General features: G+C 46.8%; 1 protein-coding gene across 2 annotated transcripts; it reads left to right on the forward strand.

The window, feature by feature from the left end:
- The first annotated feature begins 702 nt into the window (after positions 1–702).
- dhrs7cb (dehydrogenase/reductase (SDR family) member 7Cb) lies at positions 703–19,899 on the forward strand. 2 transcript variants are annotated; one of them, XM_015940891.3, is made up of 8 exons: positions 729–871; positions 2,030–2,103; positions 2,218–2,374; positions 4,999–5,111; positions 8,541–8,751; positions 8,850–8,942; positions 12,546–12,707; positions 19,458–19,899. In XM_015940891.3, exons 3-8 carry the CDS (start codon positions 2,221–2,223, stop codon positions 19,664–19,666), a joined length of 942 nt encoding a protein of 313 aa, XP_015796377.3. In that variant the 5' UTR covers positions 729–871; positions 2,030–2,103; positions 2,218–2,220; the 3' UTR covers positions 19,667–19,899. The 2 variants fall into 2 exon arrangements, with proteins under 2 accessions (XP_015796376.3, XP_015796377.3); XM_015940890.3 differs by lacking the exon at positions 2,030–2,103 and having other exon boundaries at positions 703–871.
- The last annotated feature ends 350 nt before the right edge of the window (positions 19,900–20,249 follow it).

The following is a 20,249-nucleotide window of genomic DNA, read 5'->3' on the forward strand; positions in this document are numbered from 1 at the left end:
GCTGCTCCTCCACACGCAGCAGTCCGTCTGCGCGAAGTTCGTCCGGTGCTTTTCTGCTACCTACAGTTAGCGGTGTAGGCTAAAGGCACGGGCACTCTGAAATCTTCAGCTTGACTTCTCCTAACAAAAACTGCTCACAAGTCCTAAAATTCCAACTGATCGACTGCCGGGTAGAATCGCTTTCCTGCAGGGAAACCTCTTGGCCAGTCACAAGATGGAAAACGACTTGGATGCATAAGTAGCCATCTCATCGGCAGCAGCTTTATTTTCTGCTTTCCCAACGGAGAGAGGGAGAGCTCCGGGAACTCTACGGGATCTCGCGATAACTGCACACTGCTGCCACCTACTGGCGGTGAGTGCCATGGACACTTGTGTACAGGTTTTCTTGCATCTGCACCATGATGTGAACTCTGGGGAGCTGGCGGTCCTGTCCATATTCTGCTCAGGCGATACTTTAGTAAATTTATTTGTTATGAAAATAAATATGATTTATCCTTATTGTATTGGGAAAAAAAACATATCATCTGCATCTTTAAAAGTATCCAGCCATGAAAGCAAATGAATTTTTGATCTCCTTGCAATATAACTGCAACGTAGGACGGGTCCCCTCACATGCGGTCCATCCCATCATGTTGGCAGCAAGAGAGCATGCTTCACATACTGTGCACTGCATGTGTGTATTAATGGCTGACTCAAGCAGAGGCTATTCTGAGCATGGGACTCCAGCAGGCAGCAGCGGCTCAGACAGACAGTGGATCCACTGTGTGAATGGACGAGGGACACAGGGGCAGGACAAGGCCACCGTTATCTAACCAAATCCAGAAAAAGACAACATCCAGTCCTGCTGAAGGATTAGCTCCTTGTCTGTGCTGTAAGTGAACCAATCAGAACAGATTTCAGGTGTCTTGTTCATTTAGACGCGCACTCAGAAGCTTACTAATCTCTGTAACGTGTTATTCCCAACATTGGAAATAGCAGGAAACCGGATCTCTAGAACCACTGTGTGTTTTTAACGTGGCTTTGAGCTTATTTTGATGTTTTATCCACATATGAAGCAAGGAAAGAGCATTTTGTTATTGCTTGCAGATGTGAAGCTCCTTTGTGGCTCCCTCATGGGTATCTTGTGACATTATCTTAGAGATGTTATAGCATGAGACATTCTGTGGTTGCACCGAGGCCAGCATATTTTTAGCTGTGTTCCTCAAACTCTCTTTACATGGTAAGTGTGTCAGCAACACAGCCAAATACAACACAGAACCTCAGGAAGTAAAACACTATTAAATGCAACGTTTTAAGTTTGCAATAGTCAACACATCTAGAGAATTTCACAACTAAAAATCAGTGGTGGAGGGCTGATGGGCTGGCTCCTCACAGGCAATGAGTCCACCATGATGTCCTCTGCGCACTAAAATCCTCAGGAGTCTGCCTTTAGTTTAGCTGTCTGACAGCTGTAGTTTGGACCAAACTGGGTCATACAACAGAACAATGATCTCCAACACAGCAGCAGAACGACACAGAGCGACTGGAAAAGAAAAGAATCGTGGCTCTGCAATGGTTCAGTCAACCAGAATCTGGTTAAAATGCTGTGGTGGGACCTTAGGAGGGCTGAGCAGAAACTAACGTAAACATCAAAGAACTGAAGAAACGTTGGAAAGACGGGAGGATCAGAATTCCTCCAGAGCTGGGTTAGTGGAGATCAAGGAGGTTCTACAAGCTTTTGGATCGAGACGTGGACAGATTTAGGAATAGTATGAAGAGACAAAAGCAACACAGTCATATGTGTCTTTGTTATAAGGCAGCATGGTGGTGCAGCTGGTAGCACTGTTGCCTCACAGCATGAAGGCCAAAGGTTCAAATCCTGGCTGCAGCCTTACATAGAGTTAGCATGTTTTCCTCAAGCATGCATGAGTTTTCTCTGGTACTCTAGTTTCCTCCCACAGAACAAAAACATGCATTTTACTGGAGATTCTAAACTGTCCCCTGGTGTGAGTGGCTGTTTGTCTCTGTGTGTCCCTGTGATGGGCTGGAGACCTTTCCAGGGTGTCCCCTGCCTGTTGGAGCTACCCATGACCTTCCTGAGGAATAAGTGGTATAGAAGATGAGGTGATTAGACTTGCTTTGAGTGAAAGTTACTGGTTTACTTTATTTTGCTCCATCCGTCTTCCAGCTGTAAGCCCGTCTGACCGGCATGACTGACGCGCCTGCTTCTATCTACAGAACATGGGCCTGCCCTCGGTGATGGTGCTGCCTCTGCTGACGGTTGTCGCAGCTGGAGTCTACTACATCTACAATGAGGTCATTCAGTTCATGTCCAAGTCCTTGGTGCGCAACAAAGTGGTGGTGATCACTGATGCCGTGTCCAGGGTGGGAACTGGTAAATCATCCTGTTTTTGTTTAGGGTGTTTTTAAATCACCATTAAACCTGGCCTGTTTTTGTTACTTCCAGCAGATTTGTGTAATGCTGCCAAAACGTTAGGCTCTATCAAATTTATTCTGTTTTTCCTTTTTGTCAAAATTGATTAAATTATTTTCAGTATCAAACAAAAAGACAGCTGAGTAAATACAAAACACTGTTTTCAAATGACTATTTTATTCATTAGGCAACAAATCTATCCAAACCAACCTGGCTCTGAATAAAAAAAACAGCAATTGTCTTCTTCTCATATTATTCAGTTCAGTTTGTTTATATGGCGTGAAATTGTGATAAGAGTCGTCTCAAGGCACTTCACAAAGTAAACATATAGCAGAGCTCAGTTCATTATGCCAGTCAGTAAAAAGTTTCCTATATGAGGAACTCAGCAGGCTGATATTAGAAAAACTGTGGCTGACCACACCACTCATACAACAACACTAAATGGAGACTGGACACAGTGTTAGACATGTCTAGTGCCTTTTAAAAATCCAGCTCAGCTAAACGGACAGCAGTTCCAGTGGGGATTTGTATCAAACCTCATCAAGCTGGGCCTCATGTCTGGAAACAGGTACAGGTGCAGGAGTTCCCATGAGTTCGAGGTTATCTTTACACAACCAAAAACATAACACATCAATGCTCCACATGCTGGTGATGTTGAACATTGCTGGCTTTTTGTCAGACCCTGAACTCGGAAATGGAAGCAGGCAGATAACTCCGGAACAACCAGTGACTCCTCCCCCTAGCCGATCAGTGACCAACAGTTGCTGATGTTGCATTTTGGGCCCAGCTTGGTACGTGTAACGTCCACAAATGGCCAGTTTTTCATGTACAGTTTGACCTCTTCAGTATCTGGTCACATGAAGACAGGAGTCTACATTTGTTGCCTTTAATCCGCCGGATCCTGCCATTCCATCAGCTGGAGTCCGGGCCTCTCTGCAGCTCTGAACACATGATAACGTATTGTCAACAAACTGTTCCCGTTTCAAGGCCTAAGCTTCCCTTATCGCTTCTACAGGATTCCCCATGCCTCTGAATAAAGTGACTATTTTCAGCTCATATGAGTTAATCAATCATGAAATGAAATGAACAATAATGGTTGATTAATAATAATAATAATAATAATGTTTTGATTAATCTGTGCTTAAATTACTGAAGTTGAAATGAATATTATTATGATGATCAGTAATGCTTGATATGACAAGGTATTCAGACACAAGGTTCATTAGAGATAAATTAAAGTTAAAGTAATTTCTGCACATAGAAATTTTCTTAGCCACAAATCAGAGCATCCTGTATCTGAAAGAAGGTGCCTTAACATGGCACATTCTGATTGGCTGAGTAAATCATAATGTGAGAATATTAAAACAGAATCACTGGGGAGTGATTCAGCATCCTGTTAGTTGAGCTAACTCTGACTGGCCATCTGAGGAAAACTCTCTAGCCACTGCATCTCTTGACAAGCTTTCGACAAGCTAAAAGCTGCCTACAGCTGACACAGCAAAACGGTTCCTTCAGCTATTCTGAAACAGCTGCTCTAGACGCAAACTAGTTCCAACCTGTGTGCCCGGCGACATCTCAGGACTGGAGCGTCGGTGCTGCGGTTTATCTACTGAACCTCGGTGCCCAGAGGTCATCCGACCTCCCTGACCTCCGGATCCGCGAAGTGGGTCTCCAAAGAAAGGGTGAGGTAGATGCACATGATTGCGTCTGATGCTGTTTTGATAAGAACCAACTTCATAGTTTAATGCAAACCTAATTCTTTTCACACCCAGAACTCAGTTCTTCTAGATACAAGGTTCTGATAAACACACACCATTCAATCACCATACATCCCATCCCATCCACTTAGATTCATCCATCTCAGTAGCCTTGGTAAACTTGTCATGTTTTTATTTGTTTAGAAAATAATTTCTTATCTTTTATAAACCTGACTGTCTGAATTGAGACGAAGTGTGTTTGATCCCTGAAAAAGCAAAGAATCCTAGAATCTCCTGATTAAACATCCAAGCAGGTTGATATTCTATATTTATACAGAGTATCACAGCTTATTGGTCATAAGTAAAGGTAATATATGAAGCTTAAAAGGAACAACATTTACCCTCTACATTCGCTTAGAACCACATTGTTATGAAAGGTTGATGGCAAACACAGATAAGTTACAGATGGAAAGTTCAACAAAACCAAATCAATTTGAGTCGCACTGAGGGGGGCTGGTGGAAAATAGCAATTAGACTAGCCGTTAGCTCTTCAGTCTTGAAGGAGATAGAAGCTATTGGTCCAGATTGAGGATGCAGATGAAGCTACAACAGGTAACACACTAATTATCTGTAACTTTTACACAGAAACACAGAAAAACATGATATTCGTTTTAACTTGTCTTGTTGTCATTCTCACACGAAACATGAAAGAACAAAATAGCACACGTCAGGTAAAGGTGCATGTTGTGAAAAAATAGAATAAAAAAACAGAAATTAGTAAAAATAGAAGTCAGCAAAAATTTAATTGAGCACACAGACATGAGGAGGGTGCCTGAGTAAATGTGTTAACAACATCGATAGAACGTTGTTTCTCTCTTCTGTGTTCAGAGTGTTCCCAACTGTTCCACAAAGCCGGAGCTAGACTGATCCTGTGTGGGACTAGTTGGGACAAGCTGGAGTCACTGTTCGACCTCCTTACTAATGAGGCTGACCCGAGCGAGGTAAATGCATTTAATTAGAAATATCATAACTGAAATGGTTTTGGTTTGAAAAGAAATCAAACAACATATGTTTGACAGAATTAGTCTAAAAGTGATTATTTACTATGATAAATGATAAATGGTCTGTATTAGCATAGCACCTACTTAGGGTTCTATAGCCCCTCAAGATGTTTCACAACACAATCAGTCATCCACACATTCACACGCTGGTGGTGATGAGCCACAGCTAGTGTGTGTTTAGTTGAGCTGGATTTTTAAAAGGCGCCGCCCGAGAGTCCGCCCATCAGAAGCGCTGCCCATCCAAGAGGCTCTGCCCGAGGGTCCGTCTCCTCCAGCGGCCCCGTCTCCTCCAGAGACTTCGCCTCCAGAGACTCAGGGACTCCATCCTTTCTGGCCACTCCACCCGGCGACTCACCTTCCGCGGCCCTGCCTGGTCCCCAGTCACCTCTCATGGTTTTGTCAAGTCTCTAGTTTCTGCCTCGTCACCGCCGGACTCCCAGAGTCTCCTGGTCCCTGGTTCGTCACTGCCAGCCACAAAGAGTCCTCCGATCCCTGCCTCGTCACCGCCAGTCCCCCAGATCCTCTCAGCCTTTGCTCCTGGCTCCACGTCGCAGGCCTCCCAGACGTCTATGGTCCCGGCTCCTGGTCCCTTGTCGCTGGGCCCCAGAGCCTTGTCTCATCATTTAGCCACCTCAACGCCACCTTCCTGGACTCTGCCACACCGTGCAACCTCCCGGCCGCCCTCCTGAACTCTGCTTCATCAGGCGCCCTTTACTGGGCCCACCTTTATGTTCTTGGATTCTTTCTGTTCTGGTTTCTGGCCCTCCTTCCTGGTCCCCCTCCTCCCGCCCTGCTCTGGTTTCCTGTGGGCGTCTAGTATCCGCCCTTGTGAGGGGATTCTGTCATGATTCTGCCATGCCCTGACCTCCATTCACCATCATTCATCTCATCAGCCTTCATTCATCACACCTGGTCCCCTCATCAAGCTCATGCCACACACCTGCCTCTCCTGCTATATAAGATCCGGCCTGCTCTCCGACCATTGTCAGATTATTGAACGCTCTTGCTTGCAGATCTTCCAGCCTTCCTTCCTGCCTGACCCATCAACCTTGTTTCCCTCCTCCACCTTGCTTCATGTCTGACCCTTGGCTGGAACCCTGCCTGCATTCACTACCCACGCCTGTCCTCTACCACGTCTCTCGCCTGCTCCACGGACTTCTTATAGATCTTCCTGGTTCTGACCCACGCCTGTTCATCTCCAGCCTCGCTCTCCACGGGCAATGCCACGTCTTCGCTTTTTGTAAATAAAGACTTTTAAAGTGCCTTACTGTGTCTCAGGGTCCTTACGGGTCTTCAAGTCCAGTCATTACAAGTCCATACTGATGAGAGCACCATGTGAGCACCTGTGTGCGTACACACGCTTGTAAATGTAAGATCTCTCTATAGGAGCATCCAGTTGAGAGTGTGAGGGGCCACAGATCTGCCCCCCAAAGATGCGTAGGATGGATGGAGATGTGTAGGATGGAGAGAGCTCCAAGTCCCAGAGATCCAGGAGCTGCCCCAGAGTGCAGGGACCCCAGGGAGACTGTAACCAGAAAAGCCCCTGTCCCCCTTGAGAGGTGCAGAGGATTGCCCCAGGGGGCCACAACCAGCATCCGGCAGAGTCTTGGGAGATATCAGCGGCAAGCCCACAGGCCCGCCCGCAGCCTCCCACCCCCAAGTCGGCTGAGCCCAGAATCCAGTCACCCCTGACCCAGGCGCGACCAGCTCCGCCGGGGACCCAAAAGAGCCCAGGGACTCAAACACCACCAGGCAGCCACCGGGATCCATCAGACAGACACACAAATCTTAAACCCCCTGACCCAGGAGCCACAAACACTCAGGCAGACCAAGGCACCACACTCCACACCAAATGTGGCAGGGGGAGTGTCGGCGAAGATGTGTAGCAGCACAAGAAGTCCCAGGAAAGGGGAGGAGTCCAATACTGCACCTGAGTCACACACTCCCTCCCTCATACTCACACATGCACATACAACCAAAGACTTACAAAAATGCGTGCTGGACACCCACTCATGCTCCCCATACACACCCTATTCACTATGGTCCCGGTACTGCTGCACATGGGGTACAACCATCACCGGTTCCCAGAGTTAGCCCCATTCTGCTGGGGTGATAATAAGCAGGCGCCTCCGCCTAATGCCGAACAAAGCAACCCACCACCCCAGACCCCAGTCAGATGGCCAGCTCTCCCTCCTAGCCTCCAGCCCCAGGAAGCCAAGCAACAACAGAGGTGTGTGTGTGTGTTCACATGGTTCTGACTGACATATGCATCGCTAAGAAAACAATCCTCATGAATTGGAAAAATAGAGATACTCTTTGCATTAACCAGTATAGAAATCTTTTGTTAGATCATATTACACTTGATACAGCCTCTGCTTCCACTTCAAGTTAATCTCTCTGGGCTCCTTTGATCGGTTCCATCACATAGCGATGATGAGGGGTCATTGATATTGTCCAGCGGGATGATGTGGGTGATGGGGCGGAGGTTCTGAGTTTAGAGTATCGCCTCCCTGGAGGTGGGTTCACTGGGGGTGTCTGGGGCTGGGGGGCTACTGCTGAAGGTGCTTGGGTTGCCTCGAGGGATGGACTACTGGCAGTTGTGAGTGGGGCCCCTTGGGGGTCTCGGCGGTGGCCATGTGTTGCTGCCTGGTGGCTGCATCGCCCCTGAGTGGATCTGGGTGGGAGCCTGGGGGTTCAGGGTGTGGGGGTGGCCGGCCCCGTGTGTGGATCTGGGCGGGGCCTCGGGGATTGGGTCCTGACTTGTATGCTCTCTTTTTTCTCCTCCTGCTCCTTTACATCATCACACAAACATGCACATAGGACCTTGGGGGGTGGGCAATTCAGGGGGTGCGGGTATGGATCTCATTTCTGCATTCCTGAGGCAGCATTCCCCCTAATTTTATTTGCACATTAAGCACTTTCACCAACGACATTCCACGCAAACACACACTTAGGGCCTTGGGAGTGAACACAGTCAACGGCATTTGACAAGGGGATCTTTCAGCCTCATCCTGAGTGCCGGTGCCCACTTCCTGTGCACTTAGACACAGAGGGCTGTGGGGGGAATTGGGGTTGTATGGTGGCATCAGCTGACGTAGGCTCACCACACCTCATCAAAACATGTTAACACTATATTGGAGCAGGTGGAGGGAGACAAGGGGTCTTAGCACACCTCTGTTAAAATGTGCTTTATAAATAAGTTAGACTGGAGATATTTCCATCAGCATGGACACAATTATACTATTAAGTCAAACACAAGAGGATGACATCATGACTTCCAGCATTTATTCTGCATTCATCTGGTGTTTCAGGATCTACAACCTGATTCTAGGATTATTTTCCACTAAAGCAATATCTCCCTTTATCCAGACATTTGCCCCAAAAATGGTGATCCTGGATTTCAGTGACATGGACAGCATGGAGGATGTGGTGACTGAGGTGATGGAGTGTTATGGCTACGTAGACATTCTGATCTGTAACAGCAGCATGAAGCTGAAAGCTCCTGTTCAGAGTGTCTCTTTGGAAATGGACAGAAGCATCATGGACATCAACTACTTTGGCCCAAGCACTCTCACCAAAGGTGGGTGTATGTGTAGGAAATCAGATACAATACTAGTTGGAGTTTGTTTTAAATGATCTAGTTGATCTAAGCAGTGAAATGTCCTCTCATGGTGGCAGGTATCCTTCCAGCAATGATCTCCAGACGATCAGGCCACATTGTGCTGCTCAATAGCATCCAGGGAAGACTGGCTGTTCCTTTCAGAAGTTCGTGTAAGTTCCCATCTGAAGATGTAAATGGCCTATATTTAACACAGCGCCGTCTAGAGTCCCAGAATCCCCCAAGGTGCTTTTAAACACCGTCATTCACACATTTACACCCTGGTGGTGATGAGCTACAATGTAGCCACAGCTGCCCTGGGGCGAACTGACGGAGGCGAGGCTGTCATACACTGGAGCCACCGGTCCCTCTGAACACCAGTAGCAGGCAAGGTGGGAAAAGTGTCTTGCCCAAGGACACAACGACAGCAACAGAACGAGCAGGGCTTGCACCTGCAACCTTCCAGTTACGGAGCAGACACTTAGCTCCTCTGCCACCATCGACCCATGATGCGTGACAATTGTGGTTATGGTGTTGGTGACAGCTCACAATGTGGGGTAATTACTCCATGTAAGGGTACATTTTGTGAAAATCTCACTTTTTGGATCCCTTTTGTTCTGCCGTGTGGGTCTCTACCGCCTCTGCTACTCTGTGGAAGGTCCTGAAACTGTCAACAACAGAGCTGGTGAGACCGCTTTATGTGAGAGGGATTATATCTCGTTTAAAGGTGTAATATGTCCCCTCTAAGATTAATATTTGTACATACACTGCCCCCACAGACTTGTACAGTAGGCACTTGGCATGATGGGTGCATCACTTCACCTGCCTCTCTTCTTACCCTGATGTACCATCACTCTGGAACCGGGTCCATCTGGACTAATCAGACCAGTTTTTAATAAAGCGTTGGACAGTTCTTGACCCAGTTTTAGTCGTTTCTGCAATCTCCTCAGACGTTTTCTCTGCTTGATGTACAGCAACGATCTGACCCTTCTCACACAGACTAACATCTTTTCCACAGCTACCAGATGGTTTATACATGGTTGTTTAAGAAATGAGAAGCAACTCATTGCACCAGTTGGATTAAATAACTTGTTTCAGCTGAAAGTTGCAGTGATTATCCGATAAGAGGCTCTGACCTGTTTGCTTAAATGCAGATGGAGACTTTTTTTTGGCTAGGAAGTACATATTGTAGACATAAGCTATGTGCTAACAAATATTTGTAGCTGCAAAATTAGATCCTATTGAATGTTGAGCATGGACGTAATTTTTTTTTTGGGGGGGGGGGCATGTGTCCCCCCACTTTTTCCAAAGTCAAGTTTTGACCCCTGCACTTTTTACCATCCAAAAACTATATTACGCTATATTAAACTGACACTGGACCTAGCAGAAACCAACCGTTTGTGTTGAAGCCTGTTTCCCATTAGAGTATACTTTAAAGATCCCCCCCCCCCCAGTCAATCAATCAATCAATCAAAATTTATTTATGAAGCACTTTTCATGCAAATGCAGCTCAAAGCACTTTACAATATTAAAAACAACCAGACAGCAGTCAGTTTCCCACCCCTCCCACACGGATTCACATAAGAGATCCCCTTTGTTTCTCCCTCCCTCAATCCCATCCCAAGCTGATTCAAACTCCTGCACGCGCGCGCGCGCACACACACACACACACACACACACACGTAATAGAGAAAGGGCGGCTGGCTGAGTGCAGATGTAGTAGATACAAAGAAGATGAAAACGCCATGAAAGGAGCCAACTGCACCGGGAGCACCAAGACTGGCAGCAGTGGCCTTGGCTAGAGTAGACATGGGAAGCACCCCGGCCGCCACAGCCCACCGCTGTCCCCGGGGCAGCCGGCCCCCACAGAGGAAACACTAGTTTACTAATGAGACTAAGATAACAAGTTAAGAAACTAATTAAACATAAACAGTCCCCCCCCCCACCCCACTCCGTGTCCCCCCACTTCTAAAGTGAAAATTTCGTCCATGATGTTGAGTGAAAATTGTCGAGCCTCCACTACTGTTTACCACTGACCACCAAATAGCACAACTGCAAATAGCTTATGCACAATCTTGCAAAATTGTGTGGAATAGTAAACAACATTATTTTCAATATCTGAACAAAACTGTCCCAACTAAAGTTACAGAAACAAACTACACAGCCGTTTAAAGGGACTTTACAGAGTTTTGAATTTTTATGCTCATGATTGCCCCCTCAGGCCAAAAGCGTAATGGCAGCTTCAATAGTAGGCTCGTGCACGAGGCGCGTATGCTGTACGTGCACACTCCTTAATGAAAATAACAGCTGAGACAGTCCCTTGTGTGTGTGTGTGTGTGTGTGTGTGTGTGTGGCCCAGAGGACAGAGGACAGGAGAACATGCAGCTAATTAATTAAATAATTTGGTTCTGTACCTTTCTCTTCAGCACAACCGACAAAGGTTTAAGATGGGTCAGTCCTCCTGCATGCTCAGATCATTCCCTTCCCTTGCTTGAAAAATTGTTCCAAAATGAAAGTTGAACCCACATCTTTTTTATCTGTGAATTCAATGCCGTTCGGCGAGTCTCAAATAAAAATTTGGGCATCTTACTGTAAAAAAATATACCATTAATGTAAAAAAGAAACTCTAAATAAACTATGTTCACATCCAGAATCAAACCCAGGTCTTCTGCATAAGAGTCCAATGTCTTACAAGGTGAGCTAAAGCACTAGTGACATCTTCTGTATCTGTAACATTTATATCCTTGATGACAGCTGAAACAACGTTCAAAGAACGGTTCGGAGGGCTATGCCTGAGTGTGAACGCGCATGAAGCAGCCTGCTCGACCCGAGCAGCTCTCTTTTTCTGTGATTTTACAGAACAACAGGCAATCACAGTAAAAATGCCAGGGCTCATTCTACAGGACCAGGGCATTGCATGAGAATGTATGAAGAAGACATTTATTATTTCTATACATGTTTTGGCTGTCAGACTTCCATGATGCCCCTTTAACTAATATCAATTTCAGTTTGTTATAGCTTTGTTTTATGTGTGTGGGGGTGGGGGTGTGGGGGGGTGGGGGTGGGGGGTGGGGGGCATCGTATGAACTATCTTTCAATTCAGATTGTTGCTTGGGACCAACATAAAACTCCAACTCAAAGCATTTCACTCCACAATAGGGTCCCAACTGCTGCCATAGGGTACATGTGAGATTTAGTGCAGAGTTTTCTTGACACATCAATATGTATAGTGGAGCAAAAAAGTGCATGACAGCCACCGATAGCTGTAAGTTGTCCCACTTGAAACGATGAATTTTCATCATACTGCTAACTGTTACACTTCAACGGTTTGAGAAAGGATATCTTAGTCAGTACGAGCAGATGATCAGTTAAATGCACTTTGGGGAAACCGGCGTCAGCTTAGCACACCGGCCTAGCCTGAATGCTAACTCATCTGGCATTGAACTGATGTCAGGCTGTAAACTTCAAGCTAACTGTGGAAGAGGAGGTAGGGGAACTAAAAGGGATTCATCTTTTGTGTAGTTTGTGTATTTTGTGTTTGGGCTAAGTGATTAGTGTATTTATTTAAGTATTGTTATTTTCTAATTTAACTGTAGATTTGATATTTTACTTTACTTTTGATCTGGAGAAGGGAATTGATGATTGTTTTGGCATTATAGTCCTTTTCCAACTGTTTGCATTCTTAGAATGGACTAAGAAGAGAAATCTGTTCACACACACGCCCCACCAGCCGCCACTGATGTGTCATTTATCATGTACATGTGTTTTGTTGATAGATGCAGCCTCTAAACATGCGGTGCAGGCCTTCTTCGACTGCCTAAGGGCTGAGGTGGAGGAGTATGGGATCATCGTCAGTACCATCAGTCATACTTTCATCAACAACTTGGACCCACCACTTGTCGTGGAAGTCACTCAAAAACCAAATGCTGTGGTTGAATGTGAGTAAAAATACTCACATGCTTTTTTCTTGGCATCAAAGCTTGAAAATGTATTTTATTGTAAAGCATGGCCAAAGGTTTAGAGAATAACCAGTGTTAGTTCTCATGACTGTTGTTGATTTTTTTTCCTCAGATGTTTTCTATCTACAAGCATTTCTTAAGTTTCAAAAGGTTTTAACTGAAAACTGCATCAAGTTTATGTAAAAAGTCAAAATTGTTCTTGGTCCTTCTAGGCCTCTGTAGTTCTTCCTGACCTGCTGTCAATCAGATCCTGACTGATGGAGCTCATTCTTCAAACATCAGTGCTTTGTGGGCTTGTATTTGTCCTCTTGCCTCTGGAGGATGGACCACAAGTTCTCAATGGGCTTAAAGGCTGGGGAGTTTCCTGGACTTGAACCCAACATGTTGTTTTGTTACTGATCCACTAAGTTCTGACTTCATCCCTCTGGCCTGGTGCTCCATCATGCTGGAGAAAGGCCTTGTTCATCACCTAACTGTTGTTGGTTGGCTGGAGGAGTTCCTCTGGGAGGATGTTTAGGTACCTTTCTTTGTTTGTGGCTGTTCTGAGGAGTAACTGTGACTCAGCCCACTATAGGCTCAGAAGCACCCACTCCCATCCCCATCTATGCTTTCAGGAAGCTTTACTGTTAGAGGACACAGGACTGATGGAGGCACTTACCGTTTCTCATCCTAATGATCTTTTTTTTCACAAGCTCCAAACAATCAGAAAGAATGACTTTCCTCCAATCTTCAGCAGTCTGGTCCCTGGTCCTTTGCCTGATGGATCCCTTGGAGAGAAGTGGCATCTTTGCTGCTGTTCTAGACACCAAGTTTTCCACAAGTCTTCTCCTCACTGAGCTGCAGATAAAGAAAGAAAGACAACAATCTTTTATATAGAGCCTCTCAAGATAAAAATCACAAGGCACTTCTCAAAAACAAAACAATAATTTAAGTATAAAAAATATTTCAAAAGATCATTAAAAATCCATTTAACATGAAAAAAAATTGTGATCAAAAAATTGTAAAGGAAAGGGAAAGAAAAACTAATAGGAAAGAGGGAAATAAGAGGATCCCGGGAAAGGCTGAACAAGGACAGGGTAATGAAGGTCACACCAAAGCTTTAACAAGTGAGTCTTCAGCTGCTTTTTAAAGGAGACCACTGAGTCCACTGATCTCAGGCTCAGGGGGAGAGAGTTCCAGAGTCTGGGGACCACAGCAGCAAATGATCTGTCACCTTTGGTCTTTAGCCTGGTGCTGCACAACCAGTAGGCTTTGGTCACTGGACCTCAGGGACCTGCTGGGGGTGTAGGGACTAAGAAGATCTCCAATGTATGATGGTGCTTGTCCATGTAAGGTCCTAAAGACCTGGGGTCTCATTTATCAAGCTTGCTTACGCACCAAACGGGGTCAAAAAACTGCGTAATCAACTTTCCACTCAAACTTTGGGATTTATAAAAGAAAATGTAGCAGGAAAACGTGTGCAACTTTAACTTGACTAAGGACCTGGCTTACACACATTTTAGACACGGAGAGCACCTGCAGTGCTGCTGCTGACAGGGATAATGTTATGAATTCCAGCAGCATTATCACTTGTACCGCTTGCGGAATATCAGCGGGGGCTACAGAATGTCATACATCATTTATAGAACCAACACAGAAGGCATGATTTTCATCTTTTATTTTCTTGCCAAATCTTTAAGCGTTCCTGAAATTTCAGTCAGGACATCACATATTCTGTGCAGTTCTTCCCTCACTTCGTTCACCGCACTAATCATGTCCCTCTGTGCCTGCAGGACAGCGTCAGTTAGCACCCGGTCACTTCCAGGTGCGCCATGTGTCCGAGGCGCACTGGTGAGGCAGGCCGGCCCTGCAGCCACATTTTTGGTCGCTGCCCGGGATGCCTCGTTGGACGCTTCGTCCAGAGTCACTGGGGGGAAACAACGAGATTTGGTTTAGTTTTATATTTTAATGATGGACACATTTGATCTGCATTAATAAAAGGCTTAAACATTACCGGTCTCCTCTGCATGGTCAGTGCCTCCCTCCTTCTACGGCACGATGTCACGCACACTTGCCAGTCTGAGTACTGCTGAGATCCTAACAGCGAGCGGTGGGGGATCAGAGGTGCCAGGGCCTCCGCTAGTGGCAGACACACTCTGGCCGTGGCAAAACATCTTTTTTTTTTTTGCTTCCACCTTCAGATCAGACCATTTTTTAATATCCACCATAGATCTCTCTGAAGAACTCACAGCATTGATGGCTTCAGCAACGCTGTGCCACTCCGTGGATTTTCCCTTATTTGTTTTGCAAAAGCACTTCCTTTCATTTCTCCACCTCACCCCCGAGTACCTCAATTTCTGCTTCAGTGAAATAGCGCTTCCTTGATCTGCGGTCACCATCATTAATGGTGGAATGCTGCAATGAGCTGGCTCATGTATATGCATGAGATCCACAAGCCACTTTGCATTGACCATTTATGGCGGAAAGTTGGCGTGGTGAGGGCGGGAAGTGATTCAGAAACACCTGAGAACCTTTCTAGGTATGGTGTGATTTATAAAGCAGAAATTGCATGAAGCTGCGCATACTCCATGTTTGATAGATCACAAATCTACTTGGCGTATGTACATTTTTTTGCTGAGCTTAAGTACGGTTTTAGTAAGGATTCTACGCAATGTTTGATAAATGAGACCCCAGAACCAGGATCTTGAAATGAACCCTGAAGTTGACTGGCAGCCAGTGAAGCTGGAGGAGAAGCGGGGTGATGTGGGTGTGTTTGGAGGACTTGGTCAGAAGCCGAGCACAGGCATTCTGAACCACCTGTAGACGGTTCAGGGAGGTTCTGCTCAGACACGTGAAAAGAGACTTGCAGTAGTCTAAGCGTGAGGAGATGAAGGTGTGGATAACTGTCTTAAGTTCAGAGCGGGACAGAATGGGACTCAGCTTAGCAATGTTCCTGAGATGGAAGAAGGAACAGTGAACAAGAGAACTGACATGAGAATCCAGGGTGAGAGCTGGGTCAAAGGTCACACCAAGATTCCTGACAGAAGGTTTGGTGTGAGAAGCAAGCTGACCAAGAGAGTCTCTGACTTTGGGAACCAGCTTGTCTGGGGCACAGATGAGGATCTCCGTCTTATTTTCATTCAGCTGTAGAAAGCTCCCACCATCCAAATTTTAATAGAGTCTAAGCAGGTGTGTAACAGCTGCAGCTTAGACATCTCCCAGAGCTTAAAGGAGACGTACAGTTGGATGTCATCTGCATAAAGATGGTAGGAAGTTCATTTAAAGGAGCTCAGAAACTGCTGCAGAAGAAGCAGACAGAGGAGGAAGAGCAGAGGCCCCAGCACAGAACCTTGTAGGACACCATGGGTAAGAGAGGTGGTGGAAGACCTAAACTTGGAGACGGCCACAGAAAAGGTGCGCTCAGAGAGATAAGAGGAGAACCACTCCAGAGCAGTTCCTGATAGGCCTACCCAGTCTCTCAGCCTCTCCAGTAGCAGGTGATGGTCAACAGTGTCATGGAGAGATGGGTCAAGACTCGGTTTTTTAAGAAGCGGGTGGATTACAGCGTTCTTAAAGTAAGCAGGGACCTGACCAGAGACCAGAGAAGCATTAATTATAGAGAGCACGCTGGGACCGATGGACTGAAAAGCACTTTTAAACAAAGATGAGGGTAAGATGTGGAGGGGGCATGCAGAGGTCTTCATAGAGTTAACTAGTTTGGTTAACTCAGGCAAAGAAACAGGAGCAAAGCTATCTAGGATGATGGGCCTGGTTGGAGTCGGAAGAGGCAGCGATAAGGCTGAAGGAGAGAAGCTAGATCTAACCTTATTGACTTTGTCCACAAAGAAAGACAAAAAGTTCTCACAGTCTGTAACAGAGTGGATGGAGGCTGTAGGAGAGGCAGGAGAGACGATGCTGCTGATGGTGTTAAACAGCACCTTTGGGTTCCCTTTGCTCTGGGACACCAGGTTGGAGAAATGGGAAATCCTGGCCTCTCTGACTGCAGAGTTAAAAGGATGTCAGAAGATCCTTTAGGTGCAGCAGATGGACATGGAGATGGGTTTTCTTCCACTAGCGCTCAATTTTTCTGCATTGGCGCTTCAGGCTGCGAAGGCTGTCATTAAACCAGGGAGTAGGGTTCACTGCAGGAACTGATCTGGTTCTGACAGGACAGATGTTGTCCAGGATGGAGAGGCAGTGCTCGTTAAACTGAAAAGTTAAGGAACCTGGGACTCGTTTCTACTGGAACCCTGATCCCACAGCTAGATCAGCTTTAGGAGACAGTCCTGGTCCTGCTGGACCTTATTGGGCATCCTAAAACGTTCTTCACAAACACAGTGGAAATTGTTTTTGAGATGACTTTCCTTTTAATGACAAATGGGTCCTTCACAATTGACTGTAATTCATCTGATTGTTCCATCCGTTCATCCATCAATTTTCATCTGCTTACCCGGAGTCGGGCTGCGGGGGCAGTAGCCTAAGGCGAGAGGCCCAGACTTCCCTCTCCCCAGCCACTTGAGCCAGCTCCTCCGGGGGAATCCCAAGGCGTTCCCTCCACCGTGTCCTGGGTCTACCATATGGTCTCCTCTCAATTGGACGTGCCCGGAAAACCACAGCAGGGAGGCATCCAGGAGGCATCCTGACCAGATGCCCGAGCCACCTCAACTGGCTCCTCTCAATGTGGAGGAGCAGCGGGTCTACTCCGAGCCCCTCCCATATGACCGAGCTTCTCACCTTATCTCTAAGGGAGAGCCCAGCCACTCTTCAGAGAAAACTCATTTTAGCTGCTTGTATCCGCAATCTCGTTCTTTCGGTCACTACCCAAAGCTCATGACCATAGGTGAGGGAAGGAAAGTAGATCGACCGGTAAATCGAGAGCTTCGCCTTCTGACTCAGCTCTCTCTTCACCACGACAGACCGGTACAACACCCGCATCACTGCAGATGCAGCACCAATCCGCCTATCGATCTCACGCTCCAGCTTTCCCTTACTCGTGAACAAGACCCCGAGATACTTAAACTCCTCCACTTGGGGCAGGACCTCATCCCTGATCTGGAGACGGCATTCTACCCTTTTCCGAATCAAGACCATGGTCTCAGATTTAGAGGAGCTGATTCTCATCCCAGCTGCTTCACACTCGGCTGCGAACCGCTCCAGCGAAAGCTGAAGATCACGTTCTGATGAAGCCAACAGGACTACATCATCTGCAAAAAGAAGAGACCTGATCCTCAGGCCACCAAAACGGATGCCTTTCACACCTTGGCTGCACCTAGAAATCCTGTCCATAAAGGTTATGAACAGAATCGGTGACAAAGGGCAGCCTTGGCGGAGTCCAACTCTCACTGGGAACGAGCCCGACTTACTGCCGGCAATGCGGACCAAGCTCTAACACCGGTCATACAGGGACCTAACAGCCCGTATCAGAGGGCCTGGTACCCCATACTCCCGGAGTACCCCCCACCGGGACCCCCGAGGGACGCGGTCAAACACCTTCTCCAAATCCACAAAACACATGTAGACTGGTTGGGCAAATTCCCGCGCACCCTCCAGGATCCCCCTAAGGGTACAGAGCTGGTCCAGTGTTCCACGGCCAGGACGAAAACCACATTGCTCCTCCTGAATCTGAGGTTCAACAATCCAACGGACCCTCCTCTCCAGAACCCCTGAATAGACCTTACCAGGAAGGCTCAGGAGTGTGAGCCCCCTGTAGTTGGAACACACCCTGCAGTCCACTTTTTAAATAAGGGGACCACCACCCCGGTCTGCCAGTCCAGTGGGACTGCCCCTGATGCCCACGCGATATTGCAGAGCCGCTTCAGCCAATACAGCCCCACAACATCCAGAGCCTTAAGGAAGTCCGGGCGGATCTCATCCACCCCTGGAGCTTTGCCACAGAGGAGCTTTTTAACCACCTCAGTGACCTCAGCACCAGAGATTTGAGAGGCCAACCCAAAGTCCCCAGACTCTGCTTCCTCACAGGAAGACGTGTCGGTGGGATTTAGGAGGTCTTCGAAGTATTCTGCCCACCGATCCACAATGTCCCGAGTAGAGGTCAGCAGCACACCGCCCACACTATGGATAGTGTTGGTAACGCACTGCTCCCCCCCGAGGCGCCGGATGGTGGACCAGAATCTCCTCGAAGCCGTACGGAAATCTTGCTCCATGGCCTCACCGAACTCCTCCCATGTGCGGGTTTTTGCCTTTGTGACCACCCGAGCCGCGTTCCGCTTGGACTGCTGGTACCCGTCAGCTGCCTCTGGAGTCCCACAGGCCAAAAAGACCTGATAGGACTCTTTCTTCAGCTTGACTAACCGATGGGGGTTGCCACCATGACAGGCACTGACGATCCTGCGACCACAGCTCTGGTCGGCCGCCTCAACAATGGAGGCACGCAACAGGGTCCATTAAGACTCAATGTCCCTGCCTCCCCCGGAACATTTTGGAAGTTCTGTCGGAGGTGGGAATTAAAGCTCCTTCTGACAGGAGACTCTGCCAGACATTCCCAGCAGACCCTTGCGATATGTTTGGGCCTGCCTGGTCTGACCAGCATGCTCCCCCACCATCTGAGCCAACTCACCACCAGGTAGTGGTCAGTTGACAGCTCCGCCCCTCTCTTCTTCAGAACATTCTGGAGCTTTTGAAAACTGCAGTGAAAAAAACTTGAGGCAGCAAGCTAGCATGTGTCATTCACTAAACTTTTGACCACAACCTCTGTAGTTTTGAGTCCGATCATCTCATGTCCTTCCACAGATATTCAGAGTCATCTCACCCATGGTGTGAAGCCGTCAGCCCTGGCCAATGAGATCGTGCAAACGGTGAACAGGAAAAGAAAGGAGGTTCTGCTGGCCCACCCCATCCCCAGGGTGGCACTTTACATCCGCTCCCTCTTTCCACCTTTCCTCTTCGCTGTGCTGGCAGCAGGAGCGAAGGACTCTGTGTTGGCTGAGCAGATCCAATGAGAGTAAGAAGGATGGGAGAACAGAAGACAGCTTAAGTGTTTTCTACTGAAGGCTGTAGAATGTTTAGTCTTAATGATCCTTATCCTGACTTGATTTATTTTTACAGAAATGTAAAAAACATCAGTCCTGTAAAATGGAGTTGTACTGTTAATGCAGCGGGACAGGAAACTATCAAAAGAGATATTATGACAAATGTGCACAATAGTGAATAAAGACAGATTTGAAGAAATGAATGAGAAGAGTTTCATTTAGGTGTAAAAAAACTAATCAATGCTGATCAGCATCAGCAAACCCAAAAGCATGATTTAAAATCAGTAAATGTCACAGATGCTGAGCTAGAACATGGTTTTAGTTTGGGCTCATGACACATTTGATCTAAACCACTTCAGCTCTTATTATCACTGCGAGATAAATTCAGTTTCAAACTGAAATAAAAGGCGAAGGTCAGCGTGAATCTAACGTTGATCTAGATGGAGTGAATTTTTTGAAAAAACCCATAAATATTGTATCCGCTACAAACAACAAGTTGGTGGAGGGAAAAAGACGAAAACCTTTTAGAAAAATTCCCAAAAGTTCAACTACT

The sequence above is a fragment of the Nothobranchius furzeri genome, chromosome 16, assembly GCF_043380555.1.
Source record: "Nothobranchius furzeri strain GRZ-AD chromosome 16, NfurGRZ-RIMD1, whole genome shotgun sequence".
Lineage (NCBI taxonomy): Eukaryota > Metazoa > Chordata > Actinopteri > Cyprinodontiformes > Nothobranchiidae > Nothobranchius > Nothobranchius furzeri.